The 26,205-nt window shown below is 39.8% G+C and overlaps 1 protein-coding gene across 4 annotated transcripts in view; it reads left to right on the top strand.

Annotated features, from left to right (window-relative positions):
* Positions 1 to 25,855, top strand: part of trappc13 (trafficking protein particle complex subunit 13) — a 64,844-nt gene extending 38,989 nt beyond the window's left edge. Inside the window, exons 6-13 of one of the 4 annotated variants that reach the window (XM_033029792.1) lie at positions 87 to 159; positions 8,036 to 8,080; positions 15,500 to 15,517; positions 18,083 to 18,216; positions 20,315 to 20,513; positions 21,195 to 21,295; positions 23,191 to 23,338; positions 25,080 to 25,855. In XM_033029792.1, the coding sequence (XP_032885683.1) occupies positions 87 to 159; positions 8,036 to 8,080; positions 15,500 to 15,517; positions 18,083 to 18,216; positions 20,315 to 20,513; positions 21,195 to 21,295; positions 23,191 to 23,338; positions 25,080 to 25,187 (826 nt within the window). In that variant the 3' untranslated portion in view covers positions 25,188 to 25,855. Of the gene's footprint in view, positions 1 to 86; positions 160 to 8,035; positions 8,081 to 15,499; positions 15,518 to 18,082; positions 18,217 to 20,314; positions 20,514 to 21,194; positions 21,296 to 23,187; positions 23,339 to 25,079 lie in introns of all 4 variants that reach the window. The other 3 variants (XM_033029783.1, XM_033029808.1, XM_033029801.1) reach the window with 3 other exon arrangements.
* The last annotated feature ends 350 nt before the right edge of the window (positions 25,856 to 26,205 follow it).

The following is a 26,205-nucleotide window of genomic DNA, read 5'->3' as shown; positions in this document are numbered from 1 at the left end:
TATGATTAAACTCATTCACTATGTTGTATAAAACGTGCACTCATGTAATTGATTTAATATTCAACTTGTTTTTTTCCCCTCTGCAGCTTGGTCTGTGCAGTTAGTTACACTACACAAGCTGGAGAGAAGATGTACTTTAGAAAATTCTTTAAATTTCAGGTAATATGCGCAAAATACAGGATCAAAAATATTGTGGATTACTCATCATTTTCAGAAATTAAGTAAGTTTATTGGCCAAGTATTCACATACAAGGAATTTGCCTTGGTGCTCCGCCCACAAGTAACAACATGACATACAGTGACAGTTACGAATGACTCAGAAAATACTAAACATTAATAATAATAAGACATTATTGATAAAACACCATTGATCAAGCATGTGAACCAACAAAATACCAGAACATAGATCAAAGGGAGGCTACAGATTTTTGGCTGTTTAGTAGAGCAACTACTCGTGGATAAAAACTGTTTTTATGTCTGGCTGTGGCAGCTTTGACAATCCGGAGTCGCCGGCAGAATTAGCAGCAGAATTAGGCCATTTGGCCCATCAAGCCTACTCCGCCATTCAATCATGACTGATCTATCTTTCCGTCTCAACCCCATTCTCCATATAGCCTCTGACACCCTTACTAATCAAGAATCTGTCAATAGACAATAAACAATAGGTGCAGGAGAAGGCCATTCGGCCCTTCGAGCCAGCACTGCCATTCAATGTGATCATGGCTGATCATCCCAATCAATAACCCGTTCCTGCCTACTCCCCATATCCCCTGACTCCGCTATCTTTAAGAGCCCTGTCTAGCTCTCTCGAAAGTATCCAGAGATCTGGCCTCCACCGCCCTCTGAGGCAGAGAATTCCACAGACTCACAACTCTCTGTGTGGAAAAAGTGTTTCCTTGTCTCCATTCTAAATGGCTTATGGTACAATACAATTTATTTATTTGTCATTTGAACCCCTGAGGTTCAAACAAAATGTTGTTTCTGCAGTCATACACACAAGAAAGAACCAAGACACAACACAATTTACACAAACATCCATCACAGCGCATCCCCTCCTCGCTGTGATAGAAGGCAAAGACTTATCTCTCCCCTGCACTTCCCATTCCCCTCCCGATGTCAGAGTCAAAGTCAAAGCTGCCGGCGGACGATGGTAATTGTCCCGCGGCCATTAACGCCGCGCCGGGTGATGCAAGGGTGCGCTCCGGGTCTTGTTGTTGGAGCCCCCGGCGTGCGCTAGCAAAGTCCCACAGCCATTCCAAGCCACGCCGGGCGATGATGTAAGGCCCCGCTCCAGGTACTCTTCAACCCCGCAACTCGGGCGGGTGAAGTCGCCGTTGCGGAAGCGCCGAAAAGCGGTCTCCCAGCAGGGACCCGCGGGCTCCCGGTGTCACTGTCCACCAGACCTGCGGTAAGCCTCCGAACCTCCGGGGTCAGGTCGCAGCCGAGCGCCACCACAGCTCCTCCCGCTCTGAACTCGGCCAGCTCCATGATGGTGAGTAGGTCCGCGATTGGAGCTCCAGGTCGTTCCTGCTGGAGGCCGCTCCACGGTGCTAGGCCCCAACGACAACGGAGACCCGACAGAGAAAAGGTCGGGTTCTCCGTGCAGGGGATAGATTTTAAAAGTTTCCCCCCCCCCGCCCCCCACACACATACCCACACACATACACAAAAAAAATAAAATAAAAACTACATTTAAACAAGACAAAAAATAATAAAAAGACAGACGGACTGCAGAGGCCACTGCGACGGGACCCTAACCCTATCCCTTATTCTTAAACTGTGGCCCCTGGTTCTGGACTCCCCCAACATCCGCATCTAGCATGTCCAAACCCTTAATAATCTTATATGTTTCAATAAGATCCCCTCTCATCCTTTTAAACTCCAGAGTATACAAGACCTGCCGCTCCATTCTCTCAGCATATGACAGTCCCGCCATCCCGGGAATTAACTTTGTAAACCTATGCTGCACTCCCTCAATAGCAAGAATGTCCTTCCTCAAATTAGGGGACCAAAACTGCAGGTGTGGTCTCACTAGGACCCTATACAACTGCAGAAGGACCTATTTGCTCCTATACTCAATTCCTCTTGTTATGAAGGTAAACATGCCATCCGCTTTCTTCACTGCTTGCTGTACTTGCTTGCTTACTTTCATTGACTGATGAACAAGGACCCCCGGATCCCGTTGTACTTCCCCTTTTCCCAACTTGACACCATTTAGATAATAATCTGCCTTCTGTTTTTGCTACCAATGTAGATAACCTCACATTTATCCACATTAAACTTCATCTGCCATGCATCTGCCCACTCACCCAACCTGTGCAAGTCACCCTGCATTCTCATAGCATCCTCTTCACAGTTCACACTGCCACCCAGCTTTGTGTCATCTGCAAATTTGCTAATGTTACCTTGAACCCCTTCATCTAAATCATTGATGTATATTGTAAATAGCAGCGGACCCAGCACCGAGCCTTGCGGTACCCCACTAGTCACTGCCTGCCATTCATAAAGGGACCCGTTAATCGCTACTCTTTGTTTCCTGTCTGCTAACCAATTTTCTATCCATGTCAGCACTCTACCCCCAATACCATGTGCCCCAATTTTGCCCACTAATCTCCTATGTACACTACATCCACTGGCTCTCCCTTGTCCATTTTCCTAGTTACATCCTCAAAAAATTCCAGAAGATTATTCAAGCATGATTTCCCCTTCGTAAATTCATGCTGACTCGGACCGATCCTGATTCTGCTATCCAAATGTGCCGCTATTTCATCCTTTATAATTGACGCCAGCAATTCCCTCCGCCAATGTCATGCTAACTAGAATAGAAGAGAATGTCTTTTATTGTCATTCAAACAGACAAGGTTTGAACAAAATTTCATTCCTACTGTCTTGACATCACAAAAAAAAAAACAAGACCCACACTTAACACAATTTACAGAAACATCCATCACAGTGAATCTCCAAAACCTCCTCACTGTGATGGAAGGCAAAAGTCTTATCTCTTCCTTTTGTTCTTCTCCCGTGGTCCAGCAGTCCAACTGCAGCGTCGAGGCGACTAGAGCTCACGACGTTAAAGCCCCCGGCGGGCGATGGTAAGTCTCGCGGCCGTTTAAGCCGCGCCGGGCGATGTTAGGCCCCGCTCCAAGTCATTTAAACCCCGCGATTCTGGCGAGAGAAGTTGCCGTTGCGGGAGCTCCGAAAAGTGGTCTCCCACCCGGGACCTGCGAGCTCCCGATCCACCGGGCCTGTCCACCGGGCCTGCGGCTGGAGCTTCCGAAGCTCCGAAGTCGGGTCGCAGCCGCACCCCACCACAGCTCTCCCTATTCCGAAGTCGGCCAGCTCCGCGATGGCGAGTCCACAGGCTCCGCGACTGGAGCCCTCAGGTTGGAGGTCGCCGCCGGCTCCACGATGTTAGGCCCAACAATACCGGAATCCAGACAGGGAAAAAGTCGGGTCCCCGTACAGGGAAGAGATTAAACGGTTTCCCCCCCCCCCCCCCCCCCCCCCCCCCCCCCCCCCACATATACACAGCTAAAAAATAATAAAAATTAGAACCAAAAACATACATCTAGCGGGACAGAAATTAAAAAAAAGACAGGCGGACTGCAGTCTAGCCGCTGCCGTTAGGTGCCGCCACACTCCAGAGGTCTATAATTCCCTGTTTTCTCTCTCCCGCCTTTCTTAAAAGATGGGATAAGATTAGCTACCCTCCAATACACGGGAACTGATCCTGAATCTATAGAACATTGGAAAATTATCACCAATGTGTCCACGATTTCTAGAGCCACTTCCTTAAGTACCCTGGGATGCTGACCATCAGGCCCTGGGGATTTATCAGCCTTCAGTCACATCAGTCTACCCAACACCATTTCCTGCCTAAATGTGGATTTCCTTCAGTTCCTCCGTCACTCCAGATCCTCTGGCCACTAGTATATCAGAAAGATTGTTTGTGTCCTCCTTAGTGAAGACGGATCCAAAGTACCTGTTCAACTCATCTGCCATTTCCTTGTTCCCCATAATAAATTCCCCCTTATCAGATCTCAAAGGTCCAACTTTGGTCTTAACTAATTTTTTCCTCTTCACATACCAAAAGAACCTTTTACTATCCTCCTTTATATTCTTGGCTAGCTTACTTTCGTACCTCATCTTTTCTTCCCGTATTGCCTTTTTAGTTATTTTCTGTTTCTCTTTAAACATTACCCAATGCTCTTGCTTCCCGCTCATCTTTGCTACGTTGTACTCTTTTATTTTTATACTGTCCCTGACATCCCTTATTAGCCACGGTCGCTCCCTACTCCCTTTCGAATCTTTATTCCTCTTTGGAATGAACTCATCCTGCACCTTCTGTGTTATTCCCAGAAATACCTGCCATTGTTGTTCCACTGTCATCCCTGTTAGGGTATCTTTTCAGTCAACTTTGGCCAGCTCCATAGTCCCCTTTATTCAACTGTAACACTGACACCTCCGATTTACCCTTCTGACTCTCCAATTGTAGATTAAAATTGACCATATTATGGTCACTACCTCCTTATGGCTCCTTAACCCCAAGTTCCTTTATCAAATCCGGTTCATTACATAACACTAAATCCAGAATTACCTTCTCCCTGGTAGATTCCAATACAAGCTGCTCTTAGAATCCATCACAGAGGCACTCTACAAACTCCCTTTCTTTGGGTCCAGTACCAACCTGATTTTCCCAGTCTACCTGCATGTTGAAATCTCCCATAACAACCGTAGCATTATCGTTACTACATGCCAATTTTAACCCCTGATTCAACTTGCACCCTGTATCCAGACTACTGTTTGGGGGCCTGTAGATGAGTCCCATTAGGGTCTTTTTACCCTTACAATTCCTTAGTTCTATCCATACTGACTCCACATCTCCTGTTTCGATGTCACCGCTTGCAAGGGACTGAATTTCATTCCTCACCAACAGAGCTACCCCACCCCCTCTGCCCACCTGTCTGTCTTTTCGATAGGAGGCATACCCTTGAATATTCAGTTACCAGCCCTGGCCTTCTTGCAGCCATGTCTCTGTAATTCCCACAACATCATACTTGCCAATTTCTAACTGAGCCTCATGTTCGTCCACTTTATTTCTTATACTTTATGTCAATATCTGCCTTAATATCCATTGTCTTGGCCTCCACAGCCATCTGTGGTGATGAATTCCACAGATACACCACCCTCTGACTAAAGAATGTTATGTTTATTCTGACTTTTCAGTTCTTTTAATATGTTAAACTTGAAATATTCTATTATTCTTACAATTCAGATCTGTCTTTCTAAGCTAAAAAATATCAACTCTCCCGAACAGGCAAAAAGTTGAAGTTTTGAAGTATCATACATAGTGTTAAAGATTGTGCCCATTTAATAAAACTACTTCAGGAAATATGTTTTCTTTCTCAGTAGTCCCCATTAGAATTCCTGGCTGTAATGAGCTAAAATAATCACACTTGAAGATGAAAGATAATATTATACAAACAATTCACAGCCCCCTCATAACCAAACACAAATGCTTCATGCAAAAAATTAAAGTGTTGAGGAAACTCAGCATCTGTGGAGGGCAATGAACAGACCATATTTCAGGTTGGGATCCTTCCTCAGATTCCAGCATCTGCAATCTTTTGATTACTGCTGTCTCATGTCTCCATTTTAAATGCTTCATAATTCATAATTTGTTCATTTAGGCCTTGGCAGTTGACCAGTTCAAGTAAATTTAGGATCAGGAAAATGATTCAGCCCTTCAAAACTTGTTAAACCATAACAATTCTAATCCTTTTGGTTATTTTCAGCCCCTCTCTCCTCAATTTATCGGCCACAGTGGTAGCACATGCTTGTTTATTGAATTAGCGCGTGATTTATGTAACCACTAATCTGGGCAGTCCTTTCTAGTTTAGTCACTCTCGTGAAGAACAGAATCCTGGTACCAGTCCTAAAGTTATTATTTACCAGTTTCCTGGAGCACAACAACTCTTATTGCATAACACATATTAATTTAATATATGATCCTCAATGCTTCATAGAAAACATTACCAACCAAAATGTTAGATATTAGGGGGAGATTAGGTCAAATATTTGATCAACATTTTGATCAGCATTTGATTTTACTGAGTGGAGGAGACATGATGATATGCTTTGCGATGCACAACAGTCCAGAGTATCAGGGAGCATTTGATGCTCCACTTCAAAGAGTAGAAGAAGCTGAAGATAAAGTAAAGGCATGGGGCAAAGCTATGCAAGCACTTGAAAATGGCAATGAGAATAAAAAAATTGGGACTAATTTATCAAGTCAGTATGTTATAAAATACAGGTGTTATGAGCGTGTTCGACGAGTTCAAGCAATGGAATTTGGTCCTTCTACTGCTTTTTAAGTTAATGTTTTACTTTAACCCTTTCATTGCCATTTAATATAGTCAAGATGTCTTTTTATGGGCTGCAAACATATGTGAACATAAAAATTGAGATCAGGATTAGGATTCTAGGTGCATTTAATAAGATTTTTGGATGATCGGTTTGTCACTATAACTCCCCATTCCAGTCCAGCCATGTCATCCTTTACTCTCGTGTATATGATGCATCTAACTTTGCTTTAAAATTATTAAAAGTCTCTGCTGCCACTGCCCAAAGGCACATGACCATCAGAGAAGCATTCGACAGGAAAATTGAGAGTTATTGCTCTTCACTGTTTTGACTCCAATCTAAAACTCCCTACTCAGTATTTCAAAGTGGCAACTCACCATCACCAATGTGGGGCGTTTAAGGACGGGCATTAAATGTTGCTTTTGTTAGTGATGCCCACATCCCCAACATAAATATTTTTAAAGTATAAGACCAATCTTCTGAATTCTGAAGGTCTAGATCAGGGGCCTCCAAACTTTTCAGCATGAGGGCCACAATATATATTTGGCGCGTTTTTGCGAGCCATGGGAAAAAATAAAGAAATGTCAGTTTTATAAATTTAATGAAAGAGAGAGAGAGAGAGGAATGGTTGCATGTTATAACACGCCACCGACCCATTCTGGACGCTGCCAAACAACCCCCCCCCCCCCCCCCCCCATTGCACCCTTCTTCATGGTGGCTCAGTGATATCTCGGCTCTTTGATAATTCGAGAGACCTACCCGGTAACAACACTAAGAGCAGCTCTGGGCCGCTGTGCTCCCCGACTCGACGCCTAATTGACACATGCTCCATCCTGCGCTGAGCTTGCTGCGGGCCGGATAAAATCTCGTGGCGGTCCGGATGTGGCCTGCGGGACATAGTTTGGAGACCCCTGGTCTAGATGTTTTCTTTCAAGATTTAGCAATCGGAAAGATGTTGTTTTCTAAATGTTTCATTGTATTCATGTTAAAAAAATGTGAACTTTGAGATTTCATCAAAAGTTTAGCAGCAGCAACCTATAGTTAGAGTGGTAGGAATTTTGTAATAACACCTGTATCTGTATTTCTTTCTTACAATAAACTCATTGGTTGAGAAAAATAAATAGCAGCCTGATGCAACTGTGGATATACAGATTGGAGATTAAGTGGTTTTAGTCTTTTAGTGGGTAATGCTGTTACAGTTAGTACTACGCGTGTTTTGCAACCAAGACTTTTAACGCATGTACAAATAACTTCAGCGTAATACAAAAGGTATTTGACATCTTCTCATTAGAAACAGTTACGAAGATAGAAGACTGGTGCAATTTCTTTTAATGTGAAAAACAGAAGGCTAATTGGTGCACTGGTTATTAAACACTTAAATCCTTCAAGATTCTCTGTGACAATTTTGTTTTTTAAGGCTTGATGACCATGTGATTCCTAACATTTTATGAAATGAATAGGCTTTTTGTGGCAATGAGTCCTTAAGTTCTCCAATCAGTTTGTTGTATGTTTTAGTTTCTCTTCTATCAATCGGTTCTGCAACAGGTTTAAAGTTTGTTTTTAAAAAGTATTCCTTACGTTGGTGCAATTTAGAGAACGACTCCATCTAAGAGCTCTGATGGATGATCTGCCAATGAAACCAGTCTTCAGCTTGCACTCTCTTTTGACACAGGTCCTTAAACCACTTGATGTAAAGACCAAGTTCTACAATGCTGAAGTAAGTGTATACAATTCATTTTACCAAGGAGAGCTCCAAAATTAATTCATTTTATTTATTTTAAAGATAAATCTCTCACCATATTTGAAGCTACTAACAAATATATCTACGACATGGTTTAGACTCTTCCACCTTTTTTTAGAATTATTTTTAACAGTTTGTCTTTCAAAAGTGCATTTTTATGATTCAGTCTTTTGACACCACATTTTCTGTCGCTGTAAGAGCTGGATTTACAGTCCGGAAATAAACCAGCTAGTTTTACTGAAGTAAAAGTAAAATGCTCTGTACCACATTTGATGCTTTCATTTTACAAAGACCTATTCAGTGTTTGAAAAGTTCATGGTTTGAATTGAATGGCATTTTTGGGGGATTCATATCAGTGAACATTGTTTTAGGTGAAAGTTCAGCACTAATGATTACATTCCAGTAATTCTAAGACAATAATTTGGATTTATGCGTGCTTTGTTAAATTGAACTTGCTTTGAATTTACCACATGCATGGCTTAAGAAATGAATGGATAATAGCCTGCAGTCACAACAATAACGTTAGCTTCCTATCTCACACCAAAATCTACACTAAGTTTGGCTGTGCAATATACTTACATATCATTACTCCCTGCTTTCAAATTTAAATATTCTTATTTTGCAGTTGCAGTGAAAACATTTACTTCCTTGTTCTAGCTCCCCTATTTCCCTCAATTCTTTTTATATGTTCTACACTTCCGGCTTCCCCCCACCATTCTGTTTTTCACTGTGTAGTAGTGTCTCTATTATTTTTCTTTATTCTCTTGCTTGCTTGATCATGTAAAAAGCCTTGCCTATTTCATTTGTATGACTTGGAAAATAACTATTTAAAGCCACAGTATTCATCTTTCACTAAATTAATCGCTGATTCAGTATCCCTCAGAATCATATGAAATTCAGCAAGATTCTTTCATTCTTCCGAACCCCAGTTGTGACATGTAAGTGTAAATTGTTAAACATTTCCTCATATTTGCCTCCAGTGCATATAACGCTTTTCTTTTAGTATTCAAAGTCCAATTTCACCAGAGTTCTGCAAGGTTACATCAAAACCTTCCCCCTTCTGTGCCTTTTGCACTAAAGGTCATCATTCCATTAGCCTTCCTAATTGCTTTGTTAACTAAAATTTGTATCTTCCCAAACACTGTAAAAGAACCATCCCAACCACCTCCATGATGCCAGTTGTTTTAGGCGTTCGACGTCTAAACTGATGTGCCATAACTGCTCAGACATATCCCCAAACCAAAGCATTGGTGTGTGATTTTCATGTTGGAGCAGTTAACAGCAAACTGAAATTATTGCCAACGTTTCCACAGAAGTGGTTGGCCGTTGCAATTCCATCTGTGTGCCGACGTCTACATTTGCACAAATTTCCACCATACATATGGTGCATGCAAGATCACTAATGCAGAACTCAACTGAAGGTTTGAGGTCTCTGCTTCAGCATTAGTTTGACAGTGCTAACTTACCTGGGCTACTGCCAGCGAACTTGATGTAACCACCTTTATTCAGGTGAACGTCTATTTTAGATCTTTGCATATTGGTTCCATAGGAGCAATAAAATATTTGAACTTCCGCTTCCAAAAAGCTGTAAGGGACCCCCTCCTTGCTGCGGACTGAATGCAGGTGCTTTGCCGAAGATTATTCAGTCTGTGTTCAAGAAGGAACTGCAGATGCTGGAAAATCGAAGGTAGACAAAAGTGCTGGAGAAACTCAGCGGGTGCGGCAGCATCTATGGAGCGAAGGAAATAGGCAACGTTTCAGGCTGAAACCATTCTTCAGACTGATGCAGGATGAGGTGTTCCACATCAGGGCATTGGAAATTTTCTAATTCTTCAGGGAACGGGGGTTCCCCTCCTCTACTATAGATGAGGCTCTTACCAGGGTCTCTTCAATACCCCGCAACACTGCTCTCTCTCCCCATCCCCCCCCACTCGGAGCAAGGGCAGAGTCCCCCTAGTCCTCACCTTCCACCCCACTAGCCGTCACATACAACAAATAGCCCTCCGTCATTTTTGCCACCTCCAACGTGACCCCACCACTCGCCACATCTTCCCATCTCCCTCCCTGTCTGCTTTCCGCAAAGACCGCTCCCTCCGTAACTCCCCGGACACTCCCTTGCAACACCTCTGCTCGATCCGCATTAACCAACCTGATCTCCCTGTGGCTCAGCACTTCAACTCCCCATTCCGAATCCGACCTGTGGACCCCCCCCATCCTGCATCAGTCTGAAGAAGGGTTTCGGTCAGAAACGTTGCCTATTTCCTTCATTATTCAGTCTGTATTTAGTTTCTCCAAAGTAGAGAAGCCTACATTCTGGACTCTAAATACAGTATACTAGATTGGGAGTACGGTTTGAGTCCCTGAATTGTCTTTTACTATATGCCCGCATTAATGCAACTTCCAATTGGTCTCTGCAACTCATCCCGAAGCAACCTTGGCTTTAAACTGTCAGAGATATATCCTGTAATTTGGCGAGACCAAGCGCAGGCTCAGCGATCGTTTCATTGAACACTATCGCTCAGCCCATCTAAACCTACCTGATCTCCCGGTTGTTAAACACTTTAACTCCCCATCCCATTCCCACACTGACTTTTCTGTGCTGGGTCTACTCCATTGTCAGAGTGAGGCCCAGCGTATATTGGCGCAACTGCACCTCATATTTCGCTTGGGCAGCTTACACCCCAGCGGTATGAATATTGACTTCTCTAACTTCAAGTCACCCTTACTTTCCCTCTCTCCATCCCCTCCCCCTTCCCAGTTAGCCGACCAGTCTTACTGTCTCCGACTACATTTTATCTCTGCTTTGTTGTTACCCTCTCCCAACTAACAATGATCTATTCTACATTTTCCTTGGACTTCATTCCCTCTGTACTGTTTCACACCTTACACTTCCTTCTCTATACACTTCCTTATCTATGTACCTCCCACTCCCTGACATCAGTCTGAAGAAGGGTCTCGACCGAAAACGTCACCCATTCCTTCACTCCAGAGATGCTGCCTGTCCCGCTGAGTTACTCTAGCATTATCTGCAGATCCTTCTGAGAGAAAAATTCCTGTTCTACTCAGCCCACCTCCACTTCTTCTGTAACTTAAAGCTAATTTGTTTTCTCCCTTTCTCATATCTGACAAAGAAATTCAGACCTGAACATTTAATTCTATTTTGCTTTCTACTGCATGACCTTTTGATTATTTCCAGCAGTTTGTTTTTTAACTTCATATTTCTGGCATCTAGTTATTTTAATTTTCATGCATACATGTGTTTTATTCTGCATCTGTAAGATTAGAGTATTTCATTTTAATTGTCTTAAAATGTAACTGCAGATATAAATGTTTGGTAACTTGTGTTTGCAATGGAATTCAGGGCGTTTCACAATTTCGTCATTCCTCAGATCTCAAATATGGGGGTATGTTGGATTGTTGTTAGTATTCATATACAGCTATTATCAGAATATTGAGCAAGTGAAGGTGGTTGGTACATCGATTTACTCAATGGGTGTTAAATACTGGCATCTGATTAAAAAAAATATATATATCCTGTATGGGCTAATTTAAAGTCCTCCTTGCTGGCTTTGTATGCAGCCTGGGTTCAGTACTAAGTGAGAATTGCCTTCTCACACATTGTCCTTAATTTAACATTCACAGGCAATTTCACTCTAGCATTTGGGTAACTAGGATGAGAAATGGAAAAATATCACTGTTATAATGGAAACTGTTCTTAGTCCTGCTTTTAGGATTGTATTGGGAACCTTTGCACTGCTATTGACAAGTTTGCCTGATACAGGAGTGCCTTTAACAGAAAATGTTCCTTTCCACAGCATCAACATTCCACCTTCTGTTATCAATAAACAGAGCTGGATTCTTTGTTTTTATTGCTAGGAATATTAAGAAGGTGTGATTGGTTAAAGTGGCTAAAAAGCAACTTTTAAAACACAATTTATTTTTACGTTATTTTGTGGCTCATGGAAATAAAAATGGACGAACATAGAAGCATATCTATCACCATTGATTTTCAATCAGATGTTCAAATATGATGGGACTTAGTAACCTGTAGAAATGTTGATTTCACATTGCAGAAGCATTTTTAGATAAAATTGCTACTGATTAAAACATGCCAGTGTTTTGAAACTAATGCTAATGTTAAACCTTGATGATTAACAGAGAGTTTGGCCCATATCCCTCTAAACCTGTCCTATCCATGAACCGATCTAAATGTTTCTTAAATGTTATGATAGTACCTGCCTCTACTACCTCCTCCGGCAGCTTGTTCCATAAACCCACCATCCTTTGTGTGTAAAAAAAAATGTTACCCTTCAGGTTTTTATTAAATCTTTCCCCTCTCACTTTAAACCTATGTCCTCTGGGTCTTGATTCCTCTACTCCGGGCAAGAGACTGTGCGTGTACCTGATCTATTACACTCATGATTTTGTACACTTCTATAAGATCACCCCTCATCCTCCTGTGTTCCAAGAAATAGAGTGGTAGCCTGCTCAATCTTTCCCCTTTCCCTGGGTCAGGCAGTATCTCTAAACAACATGGATTTGTTTTGGGTCGGGACCCATCTTCAGAGTTTTTTTCATGAACTACTCCTTTGAAAGTTGAAGATGAATATTTCCCTGCTTTTAAGTTGCTTCTGTTGCCATATGCTAGCATGCAGCAGATGCATAGTGGTGTTTTTTTAATTCATTTTTCTCTCATAAGTATTTTAATTTCATCAGTGCTACTAAGATGAATAACAGTGGAGAAGTGAAGTTACCCATTTTGGATCAGCACATGATAAACAAATGCACATTGTCAGATTTTAATAAAGGCAATTTTTATACATTTTGGTTTCACCATGTGGAAATTACAGCAGTGTTAATACATAGTCCCCCCATTTCAGGACACCATAATGTTTGAGACACAGCAATGTCCTGTAAATGAAAGTAGTCATGTTAAGTATTTTGTTGCATATCCTTTACATGCAGTGACTGCTTGAAGTCTGCGAATCATGTACATCACCAGTTGCTGGGTGTCTTCACTAGTGATGCTCTGCCAGGCCTGTATTGCAGCCATCTTTAGCTAATGCTTATTTTGGGGGCTAGTCCCCTTCAGTTTTCTCTTCAGCAGATAAAATTCATGCTCAGTTGGGTTCAGATTGGGTGATTAGCTTGGCCATTCAAGAATTAACCATTTTTTAGCTTTGAAAAACTCCTTTGATTCTTTAGCAGTATGTTTGGGATCATTGTCTTGCTGTAGAGTGAACCACTGGCCAATGAGTTTTGAGGCATTTGTTTGAACGAGCAGATAGGATGTGTCTATACACTTCAGAATTCATTATTGCTACTACCATCAACAGTTGTATCATCAATGAAGATAAGTAAGCCAGTACCTTCAGCAGCCATACATGCCCAGACCATAACACCCCCACCACCATGTTTCACAGATGAGGTGGTAAGCTTTGGAACTTGGGCAGTTCCTTCTCTCCTCCATACTTTGCTCTTGACATCACTCATATATAAGTTAATCTTTGTCTCATCTGTCTACAAGACCTTTTTCCAGAACTGCGGTTGCTCTTTTAAGTACTTCTTGGCAAACTGTAACCTGGCCATCCTATTTATGCGGCTAACCAGTGGTTTGCAACTTGCAGTATAGCCTCTGTATTTCTGTTCATGAAGTCGTCTGTGGACAGTGGTCATTGACAAATCCACACCTGACTCATGAATGAGTGTTTCTGATCTGTTAGACAGGTGTTTGGGGATTTTTCTTTATTGTAGAGAGAATTCTTCTGTCATCAGCTGTGGAGGTCTTCCTTGGCCTGCCAGTCCCTTTGCGATTAATAAGCTCACCAGTGCTCTCTTTCTTCTTAATGATGTTCCAAACAGTTGATTTTCGTAAGCCTAAGGTTTGGCTGATGTCTCTAACAGTTTTATTCTTGTTTCTCAGTCTCATAGAAACATAGAAAATAGGTGCAGGAGTAGGCCATTCGGCCCTTCGAGCCTGCACCGCCATTGAATATGATCATGGCTGATCATCCAACTCAGTATCCCGTACCTGCCTTCTCTACATACCCTCTGATCCCTTTAGCCACAAGGGCCATATCTAAATCATAATGGGTTCTTTGCCTTTCATTGGCACAACTTTGGTCCTCATGTTGATAAATAGAAATAAAAGTTTCCAGAGGTGATGGAAAGACTGGAGGAAAGACTAGGTGCTGAGAGCCCCCTTTTACTTGCATTAAGGAGGCAATTAAACACACCTGAGCAATTACAAACACCTGTGAAGCCATGTGTCACAAACATGGTGTTCTGAAATGGGAGACCATGTAGAAACACTGCTGTAATTTCTTCATGGTGAAACCAAAATGTATAAAAATACCCTTTAATAAAATCTGACAATGTGCACTTCAACCACATGTGATTTTTTTTCTACTACACATCTCAAATTGCGGAGTACAGAGGCTAATAAATAAATGATGGGTCTGTGTCCCAAACATTATAGAGAGCACTGTAGGAGCTGTGGTTGATTACATGGAATTGTATGAATATGAACATACCACTAAGATAATGATCAGTTACATAATAATCACACAATCTTAAGGAAGATTTTGCATCGTCACCAATTAGAATTCAAAGGTGAGGAAACCAGCTGTACAGAGTTTGTCAGATCCCACGTGTGTACTGCAGTTAGTTTTGGACACTGACTCATAGGCATGCAAGAGACAAGATGTGTTGCAAATTTATCTGGATGATGATGGGACCTTAAAGATAACATTTCCTCTAAAAGAGATTATTTGGTAATTATACGTGACTATTTTTGTGCTATTTATAAATTTTTAATTGGTTGTTCAGCCCTCTGGAGGTGTACTGAGGTGATTAACTCGTGTCACCAGCGTGCTTGTACTCCCGTCATTTTAAAAAGTTGAGAACTAAACCTTTTCCAATTGGAATCAGATGTTATGAAAAGCAGTAACAAATATTTGATGGCACAATTGTAGAAATATATTTATTTGCACATGTAGAAATTCATTAAAATCTTGTCTCCCTAGAGGCAAAAAAATCAAAAATACCGACTTATCTTCCCATTCCTATGGTAAATAAATCATACTACACAAAATTCTAGTTTTTATTTCAGTTTTTAAACAAAATAACATTTTGGTTGGCTTCATGTTCTATTAAATGTGTTCTTCATGTTGGGTATTTTGAAAATGCCAGCCTGTTTGAAGGTACATATATTTATTTTGCCACCTTCGTGTGGGTGCTTTACTTTGTCTTTATTCCATAATGGTGATAGTATCTTGGAAATGCAATGAAAAAGATAAATATGCTTTTCATAAAATCTTTGGGTAAAGTCGTTCTTTTTAACATTTAACCCTTATTTCTCTAATGTTTGCTTTTTTAAAATTTTTCCCCCATTAGAGTGACCTCAGTTCTGTGGTAATTTTTTTTATTTATTGCTACTTTGTGCATTGATTTAATTGCAATGTAATCACAATTGCTTTAATTAACATTAGCTAAATTTGTAGAAAAATAATGGAGAAGCATTGGTCAAATTTTAATTACCGTTGAAAACTCAATTCACGAAATGACGAACACATGAAAATAAATAACTGCATGGTTTGTTCATCTGCAAAATCCATTTTTTCTGAATTGTCTACAATTTAATTTCAGTAAATAATTACTGGAAAACTCGAATAACTTTAATTGAATTGTAACAAATTTATGCTTTTCCATTATATCACTAATCTCATCAACCAAGCTTGCATAAAATTTCTGCTAAATGGCAAATAAAATTAATTTAATCAAGGGGTTTGAGCAATGGATTTGTGGGAACATAGTTTGCCAAAAATATATTTAAAATAATTTATTAATATTAATGACAGATTTGAGATGTGGCAAGTGTTTTTGATTATTTTAAAGGTTATACATCGGAATTTGGAGACAAATCTAAAATATAAGATAGCCAATATTGAAACTCTGGTGATAATGCCTTTGCCATCTTTCACATCCTACCGGAACTTATCAGCTGATGCTATCAATTGAGAAAATATGCCTTCAAATGTCTTCAATGCCTTCAAAAATCCACGTATGAGGTGTTTGCACAGTAATCAACCAGAACCAGAATGGCTGATGGTTCCTTAATTGGAAGTAAGAGAGGAGGTGCAGGGACAGGGGTTAGTTCTCATGCATTTGCAGGGCAAAGTGACGGGGGAGGAAGTGGGTTGGGTGGGAAGATCTGAGTTTACTAAGGAATTGCAGCGAGAATAGTCCCAGATGAAGGGCTGGGGATGGGAAGATGTGACTGGTTGTGGGATGACTGAATGTGGCAGAAATGTTGGGAAGGATGTGTTGGATATAGAAGCTGGTGGGGTGAAAAGTAAGGATCAAGGGAATTCCTTTCCTTTTATCTGAGAGGAAGGGGAGCGAGAGTAGAACTATGGGTCACAGAGGAGATACAGATGTAAAGTCCCCATCCACAACAGCAGGGAGAGGTCACGTTTCCTGAAGGAGGACATCAAAAAGTGGAAATCCACATCTTGGAATCAGATGCAGTAGAGATGGAGAAACTGAGAGTAAGGGATGGGTGTCCTTGCAAGAGGCAGGTTTGGAGGAGATGTAATCAAGGTGGTTGCAGGTGCCTTGGGTTTTACATTTCACACCTCTTCTTTCCTTATATGACATGCTTTTGCCTTTTTTTATGCCTTTGTCCACCCATCTGCCAACCACTCTGTATCCACCTATCACTTGGCAATTTTGCCCAATCCTTACTCCTCTTTTCCAGCTTTCCTCTCCCTACTCCCAATAGTTTGAGGAAGGGTCCCGACCCAAAACATTGTCTGTCCATTCCCTCCACAGATGCTGTCCTGACCTGCTGTCCTTCCAGCACATTGTTTGTTAATATTAGTTACTGCGTCACCCAACAAAGCAATAATACCATTCTTTGGATAATGGGCATATGATGAGCTTAACTACGATTATTCCACTAGAATTGCAGGAACCTGTAGACTATAAGCAATTCCATTAAAAAAAAAAATTTAAACCATGTGCTGCTTGAAGAAAGGGTAAACAAGAAATAGCTTTATCATTCTTTGTATTTTTATAGCCTGTCAAAAAAAGTACAATTTATTGTGCCATATATAAGGAATATAAATGGATTTCTTTAACTTAAATTTGTTTAATTTAATAGTTGCAGATGATCATAATTTGATTAAATTGGTCATGATGAGATTGATCCTGTTCTATGGGTGGTATTTATATAATGGAAAGCGGAGCTAAAAATATGACGGTTCACTGGCGAGCCAAATTGAGGCGACGGCTGCAATGGTCCTTTGTGGCCCGCTGCAGCAGGGACTTTGAAAATTGTGCCAAAACCCTGGCGACTCTTTCATATAGACTCAGTGAGATGTTTCTATGCATTCGGTACTTAATCGTGGATTGTACTTGCTTATCCAGATTTACAAAGAGTTTTTAGGCATACGGTAGATCTTCAGCAGCATAATCTTTTCAACTTTCCATTTTGTATTTATTTTACTCTTTAAAATCTTTAATATTAAAACTAATGTGTAAGGTGTGTTTAAAAAATGTCTTTTCAACTTTAATGGGGCAACCATTTTTATTCATTTATTTTTCCTTAAGAGGGAGAATAGGGTGTATCTAGGAAAACAGAGCTGTGTCCTAAATATGCTTCACAGGTGATCTAAACATGTCTATATTCTCAGAACTCAACTGTTGTGTTGTGGGAACATAAATTAAATTAATAAAGTAAATTTATCACAAATCCATTGCTGTAACTAAATTAATAAGCCAATGTGGGAAAAAATATATTTATCTAAATTATGCTTCTGCTTTTCTTCATTAATTACCTGCACTGTGATTCCAAGGCATGAACTAATAACATTTTAATTGTCAGAGAAACTTATGTGATATTATTCAGAAGATTCTTCTCTGTTTCCCCCCCCCTCTATCCTACCCTTCTCAATCCCTTCCCCTCTCACCCCATAGACGGATGAAGTATTTTTGGAAGCTCAGATACAAAATATTACGACTACTCCAATGTACATGGAAAAAGTTTCACTCGAGCCATCCCTCATGTACAGTGTAACTGAGCTGAACACTGTCAATACCGGAGTGGATGGGTAAGAAACTTAAAGTTGTGTTTGAATCACTGCTACTTTATAATCTCTCTCTGCGCATGTTATTTTACAACGTGTTTTATTGAGAACAAAAAAATCAACCAATTTTTTTTTGGTTGGTGAATTTTCCGCCTTCCAAATACACTGAAATTCCATATCGGTATTAATATTAAACAGAAGGCATTATGGACAGCAGTTGGTGTTTTTTTGGGGCACTCGGGGCCTGTCCCACTTACGCGATTTTTTTCATGTCGCGGGGCGACGCCTGTTTGGTTGTGAGTAGTCATCCAAAAAGTCGTAACGTTTTCTGGTCGCCGCTGATATTTTCAACATTCGGCGACCTGCTGAGTCTATGATGGGTTCCTGCAAGTCGCCGAAAAAATTGTGTAAGTGGGACAGGCCCATTATGGACAAAGTTGTGTTTCCAACCAGAATGAAATACTGGATCTCTCAGCTAGGCAAAGATTGCAGAATTTGTCTGAATTAAAAGAGCTCCATGAAATACAGAGCATTAAATTTGATTTCTTCATAAAGATAATGAGGTAGGAGAAAACAGTGTTTTTTGTAAATAGAGTGTGAACTTGCTTTAAAGTTTTATTAAAACATTTGATTTGGTGATGTTAATTAATGCTGTGCAAAAAGCTTCATTTTTCTTTCTTGCATATTAGTCATTACATATCACTGCATTTCTATTTGCACATCCTGTTGGACTTACTTTTTGATGCTATTCCCTATTCTTTGACTATTCACACTGAAATGTAGTAAAAAAAGATCCAACTAGACTAGTAATTAATTCAGTAATTAACGTTCTCTAGTTGGTTTTCGTATATTTAAAGGAACTGCTTAAGTCAGTTGTGTTTAACTGATAACTGTCATGCAAAGGATACAAAATACTATTTTCAGGAAATTATAAAATTAATTAGAGAATAGACAATAGGTGCAGGAGTAGGCCATTCGGCCCTTCGAGCCAACACTGCCATTCAATGTGATCATGGCTGATCATCCACAATCAATATCCTGTTCTTGCCTTCTCCCCATATCCCCTGACTCCGCTATCTTTAAGAGCTCTATCTAATTTTAATGGAATTAAAGTTCATTAAATTTAATTAAACTATAAACTGATCTAAATCTCTTATAAAATGCTGTGTCATTATGAGTTCTTGCGCACCTTGCAGTTTGAGTATTTGGCAATGTAGGCACACATCTTTCATTGGCAAGGAAAATGTATTATCTTTCACTGATATTTGTCCACGCCAGAATGTAGAGTAACCATGACTTTTCTGGTGCATTAGCTACAGAATCATGTGTAATGATGTCAAATAGCACTGACTGATGTAATAGTTGGAGACATTGTACAGTCAGCCATGATCACATTGAATGGCAGTGTTGGCTCGAAGGGCCGAATGGCCTACTCCTGCACCTATTGTCTATTGAGAGTAGATTTGTGTTGATATTTTTTATGCCGGCAATGCTGCCAAATTAAACTAACTCCATATGCCAACACATTATCCACATCAACAAAGGACATTTATTTATTATCACATACACCAAATGGTGTAGTGAAATTTGACTTGCCAATGCAGCACATGAAAAAAATAAGACACAACATTAAAGAATTTAACAACATAAAAACTAGAAGACCTCCAAAATAAACACTTTTAACACACTAAAAATTAAAAAAAGGGTGAAAAGAGTAACAGCTGCTGGCAGGGCAGCCATACTCGACGGCGCCCCCTACGATCTGTCCATTCTCTGCATGTTCATGTGCCTATCTAAATGCCTTTTAAATTTCACCATCCTGTCTGCTAACACATCTCCCGGCAGTGCATTCTTTTGGCACGCATTACTCTCTGTGTAAAATAAACAGAACAAAATTGCCTCTTAAATCTCTAAACTTTTACCCCTCTCTCATCAAACCAATTTGCCATTTCTAACCTGGGAGAAAAACTCTGACTATGCCTCTCATAATATTATTAACGTCTTTTGTTTTGCCCCCTCAGCCTCTCTGCCCAATTTAGCTGTAGAACCTGTTGCAATTTCAGCTTCACTGTTCAAGTATGATTTTTTTTTTTTTAACTGTATTTATTTATTGTCTGTGCAGATCCTCCACATTTGGGAAAATGACCTATCTGCAGTCCATGGACACAAGGCAATATCTATACTGCCTCAAACCTAAACCTGAATTTTCAGAGAAAGCTGGGGTCATTAAAGGAGTCACAGTTATTGGAAAATTGGACATAGTCTGGAAAACAAACTTGGGTGAGAAAGGACGGCTACAAACAAGTCAGTTGCAAAGAATGGTTAGTAAATGTTTGTACAATATAGTTTTCTACGTTTTGCATTTGGTAAAACTTCCCATGCCTATTCCATTTGTGGAAGAAGGTTACATCCTACTTGTGCTTATTCAGGTTTTTGCAATCACAAGTGGAATAATCACCAGAAGGATAAATTGTTATTGAATGTTGTGGTATTTTCAAGAAAGCTGTATAAAAAGTTTAATCCTAGTTGTTTAATGAAGTGATTTTGTTGGTACAGCTTCTGTAAGCGTTTTTTAAATTTTGGCATTGCTTTGTTCTGTCTCCTGAAGGTGGTGACTTGTTTGTAGATTAGTGCAGTAATTGATTTTCAGTTTGACCTTGAATAATTTTCATCTTTTCAGACGTTGGAGCTATGTTAGATGTCCCTGAAACGCACAAACGTCTTTACTTGCAGCCAAAATGATTGGAGAGTCACCCGAAGTTTCTCCTTAACCAAGGCCACATTTTATTTCCCCTCTACATTAAACAGTTAATTCTCTTCCGAGATTGTGCCTGTGATCCTTATGGTCATGGTGTTACTTCCTCGGGGTTGTATATAGCTTTGGATTTTGTTTCTTAAAATGTACAGTTTTTGATATGGGCAGCAATAATTTTTTTGATCTTTATCTTATCTTATTTTTTTCATGTTTGTAACCAGTGTTTTTTGTATGGGTTTTACTTTAGGCACCTGGGTATGGTGATGTAAGACTATCCCTGGAGATGATCCCAGATACTGTAAATCTTGAAGAACCGTTTGAAGTTACATGTAAAATAACTAATTGCAGGTAAGTTCACTGATTAACCCAGAGTACATGTTTTAACTGAATTCTATTTCATTCGAACGAGGATAACTTTCAGCTAAATTTGTGAATCACTCCATCCCAAAAAGACCCTCCAGTTAAAAGTGAAACATTTAATTGACTCTGCCTAAAATTAATTCCTGCAAAAGTATCTATGTTCTGGTATCCGCTCATTAGTGGAGAGATATTATCTGGATATTTGTGACTGACGTTGGCTTCCTCCCTATGCACGGAGATCCTGAATGGGCGCTAGGCTACTGGAAACTAGGTTTCAAGAGATAAAAAAAATAGTTGCCATTCTTGCTATTGGTTCCATTCTAATTCAGCAGATCAAATTATTATGTGTTAGATGTAAGTAATGATTTTCTTATGCATCTCTGAGAACACATTTTGTAAAGAATCTTTAATGAAGGAGTAGAATTTATGGTGTTCTGTCATCCATATGTATATTAACAATGCAATTATTATATGTTTAACTCTCATGGAAGAGGAACACGGTGACATGTTCTGGTCTTGGCTTCTCTGTTTATTTTCCATTATTACTGCAGCGTCATTGACAAATCCAAAATTGGCATTTCTGAAACCCATGTGGATTCTGATAAGATAGCATCAAGATATTGTCACTGGTAAATAAATAATTTAACATAAACATGAGCCATGACATCATAGTAGGAATGTTTTGTTTTTTTAACTGCATGGATGATTAATTTGGGGAAAATATTTCACAAATATTTTGAATCCATCTGGATGAATGCTGTAAATAAATCTGCAGTTGAATGGAACCTATTAATGGTATCACATGATGCCGGAAGCCAATAGTGCTGATTTGCTTCTGATTTGGGGAGAGGCAGATATAGCAGTAAGTGACTGTTAGATTTATCTTTTATTTTATAATTTATAATAATACAGATTGACCATGCATAACTATTGTACCAACATTGCCAACTGGATGCCCTTTTTGAAGTTGACCTGAAACAGCACAAGTATCGCTGTATCCAGTGAAATGAATTGTTTCTTAATGTCACATGGAGACACTTAAATTATTAACCATTGTGGGGATCTCCTTAGGACAACCTCACACCTAATATTCCACATAGGACAAATAGACTCAGGAATAGTTGTTTTCCGAAAGTCATAACTACTCTTAACTCACACATGCACTGACTTCACAGCCCAACACCCGGACTTCCATCTACTCCATCCACGTACTGAAATTTGGAACTGTAATATGTATTGTAATTGTAATTTTTAATATTTTAAAAATAATTTAAAAATATTTTAATATAACTTTAAAAATCTGCCTAAGAATACTACCTATTCATCCTTCACCATTTTGCCTTTATAGATATGTATATAGCGCCGCAGAATTGTGCACCTATCCCCCCCCCCCCCTTGTTTTGTTTTCTGTTTCTTGTTTTTTGTACTAAATTATATGTATGCACTGAGTACGAGCTGCTTTTAATCTCATTGTACATGTATAGTGACAATAAATGGCATATCTATATCTATATCTATACTGATTGAGAATAGGAATGTCAATGGATGATCATTAACCATTTTAATATCTTACTATCTGTCAGCATATTAATTTGATGTGGTAGAGTTGCAAAACTTTGTAGTGAACATTAACGTGTAGTTTAGCTTTGACTTTGTCTGTCCCTCAATGGATTGCACCGCACAGGTAATAACAGTATTTCCTTCCATTGTGTGCCTGAATTTTATACATAACTGTTCTTGATGAGCATGTAGTAAAATGTTCATACTCTTGGACATATTTGATAAATGCTTATCAGGTGGGCTTGTATCATTATTTTTATATCATGATGTTTGATATTGTGGTGAGCCGTCCATTTCTTCATAACTTCCCCTTTCTCTAGCAGTGAGAGGACTATGGATCTGGTACTTGAAATGTGCAACACAAATGCAATCCATTGGTGTGGAGTTTCAGGAAGACAGCTTGGAAAGTTGAGTCCAAATTCATCTTTACATCTTGCACTCAAGTTATTGGCTTCTGTGCAAGGTTTACAGGTAAGTGCTATTACTGTGCAAAGAATAAAGGGAGAGGGAGAAATTATTTTGTTAAGTAGCCTTGAAAACTGTGCTTGGTATTTTGAGCATTAAATTTGGATTTTGCAAATTGACACAATAAGAATTTATAGGTCATGTTCACTTACCAGCCACCTTTTCACATTCCTTTCAAAGAAAATATGGTGGGCTATTAAAGGCATTTAAGGGGAATATCAGCCACAGTATACAAGAGTATTGTCGGCAATGACTTGCTGCCAGCAATATATTTGCCTTATATAGATCTCGTGATGCCAATTTGCTGGCAAGTACTATCCATATCTATAATGACACGGTCTTGTTCCACGAAACATCCTTACTGTATGTAATGTCATGTTACCATATTGCCAGCACAAGCAGAAGCCCGATACAGCTAACTAACAGTTGATTAAGCTCCAAGGCATACCTCCAGATTCAGGGACAGTTTCTTCCCAACTGTTATCAGGCAACTTAACCACTACCACTACCACTAACTAGAGAGCGGTCCTGAGTTACCATCTATCTCATTGGAGACCCCCGGACTATCTTTACTGGACTAATCAGACTTTACTGGACTTTATCTTGCACTAAGTGTTCTTTTCTTTATCCTGCCTCTGCACACTATGGCCAGCTTGATTGTAATAATGTATCATCTTTCTGCTACAAAAAAGTGGTTCACTCTACATTGGTACATGTGAGAATAAACTAAACTAAGGCTGCTTGTCGGATCAGTGTTTCCACTTTGAAGGAAATTACCCGAAATTCTGGTTGTCTTCGGGTAATTTTAGAGAAATAAAATAATTTCGGGAAATTTCCCGACCCGGTAAGCCTTCCCCAACTGCGCACGCGCGGATACCGGGCCCACTGCACATGCGCAGGGAGACGTGAAGGGGTCCAATCAGGCCCACGGGATGATTTTCGGAAAAAAAGTACGTGCCTGTATATTTACGACCTGCGCAGTTGGGGGTAGGCCTGTCAGCCGCGTCACATGCGCAGTGGGCCCGGTATCCGCGCGTGCGCAGTTGTGGCGGCAGTCGCACATGCACAGGTGGGGAAGGCTTACCATAAAATTTCAGGTAATTAGGAATTCTATTTCAGGAAAAGAAAATTTGAGGTGTAGAAGCACTGTGTCGGATATGTCAGTAATTAAATCTGGAAGCAAATAAACAAAGCTATTCTTCATAATTGTAACTATAGTACTATTTGATTACTATAAAAATCCATGTATATTCATTCGTCAGGGAAGGAAATCTGTCATTTGTCTGATATGAAGTTGGCAGATAAAATGGAGTACAATGCATTATGTGGGGAAACGTTATTCATACAATGTAACCTATTACTTACCATTGTGTTGACCAAGTGATGCAAATCATTTAGTGACTCAATTCTTCACTCGTGTTTCTGGACTGGGACTTTAGTAACAATGTTCTTGCACAAATTATGTCGCAGTTGAGGGGAAACATATAATAATGCAAGACAACAAATGCACATTAGTATCTTTGAATTACATCTTAACTTTAATAGATTTCTTTCCAATTTTTCATATATTTGAATGATGAGCAATGATTGCCTTTATGTGCCTTTATGTGCATTTCTTATTTGCATTCAACGCTGTGATGTTTTAACGTGTTAATGTACTTGCAACCAAAAGACAAACACTGTCCCTTGAACAAACTTTACTTTTGTATCTATATGCTTCTGACAATTCCATTTATTTCTCTTTCAGAGTATTTCAGGATTACGACTTATGGATACATTTTTAAAAAGAACATATGAATATGATGATATTGCACAAGTATGCGTAGTCTTTTCACACTTGAAGCCAGAAAGCTAGAGGCATCAGTAATGATATCACATTCCTGTGGTTAACTGTGGATCAATAGAACTGTTTTAATGATGTGGCGTGTTTTTTCACTTGCAAAATCACCATGTTGACATAAACCAAACATGTAAAATGTAAAACTTAAGATATTGAGCAAGTGAGTGCAATGAAACACTGTACCTTGGATCCTAATTTCAAATCCAGTGCAAACTGATCTGAGGGTAATAGTCGGCCTGCTTGTTGGAAATTAAAAAATGGCACTTAAGTTTGAACAGTTGCAATCCATTTATTTATGGTAATAACCAATTATGTGAAATTGATAGATCAATGTCAGCGTTGCCTGTCCTGAGTATCTCCAGCATTTTCTGCTTCTATTCTAAGTCTTATTTGTCACTTAATTGGTAATCTCATGCAGGAATGCTTAATGAGCGTGGAAAATATTAAACTGTCACACGCGTTTCTGAGGTTGGTGCAAGAGGATATTTTGGGCACAGAGGAAGCTTTTAATCTAATTGTGCTGTACCTGTTCCGCTGATGTTTCATAATGAAAATGTCCAAGCTGGTGTGCTCTGTACTACTACACTTCAGCTCGCACTGAGAATAAAGTCCACACTTTTTTTAAATGTTTGCACAAAAATGGTTTTAACTTTATGCAATAAAGCTTATTGAACTTTTAGAAACAGTTTAAATAGTACATTACTTTAGAAGTAAAATAGTTTAGAGATACATGTAAACAGCTCTTCAGCCCAACAAATCCACACAGTCCATTAGATCACCACCTGTTCATGCTAATTCTATATTTGCCTACATTCGCATCCACTCGCTACACATTAACGGCAATTTACAGAGGCCAATTAACCTACTAACCTGCAAGGCAGTGGGATGTGGGAGAAAACTGGAGCACCTGGAGGAAACCCACACAGTCCCAGGGAGAACATGAAACAGACAGTACCCGTGTCAGAATCAAACCCAGGTCTCTGGTGTTGTGAGGCAGCAATCATACCAGCTGCGCCACTGTGCCACCCATTAT

The sequence above is a fragment of the Amblyraja radiata genome, chromosome 1 (genome assembly GCF_010909765.2).
Source record: "Amblyraja radiata isolate CabotCenter1 chromosome 1, sAmbRad1.1.pri, whole genome shotgun sequence".
NCBI classification, from domain to species: Eukaryota; Metazoa; Chordata; class Chondrichthyes; order Rajiformes; family Rajidae; genus Amblyraja; species Amblyraja radiata.
The sequence above is the reverse complement of the archived record's forward strand: the minus strand, read 5'-3'. Positions and strand labels throughout refer to the sequence as shown.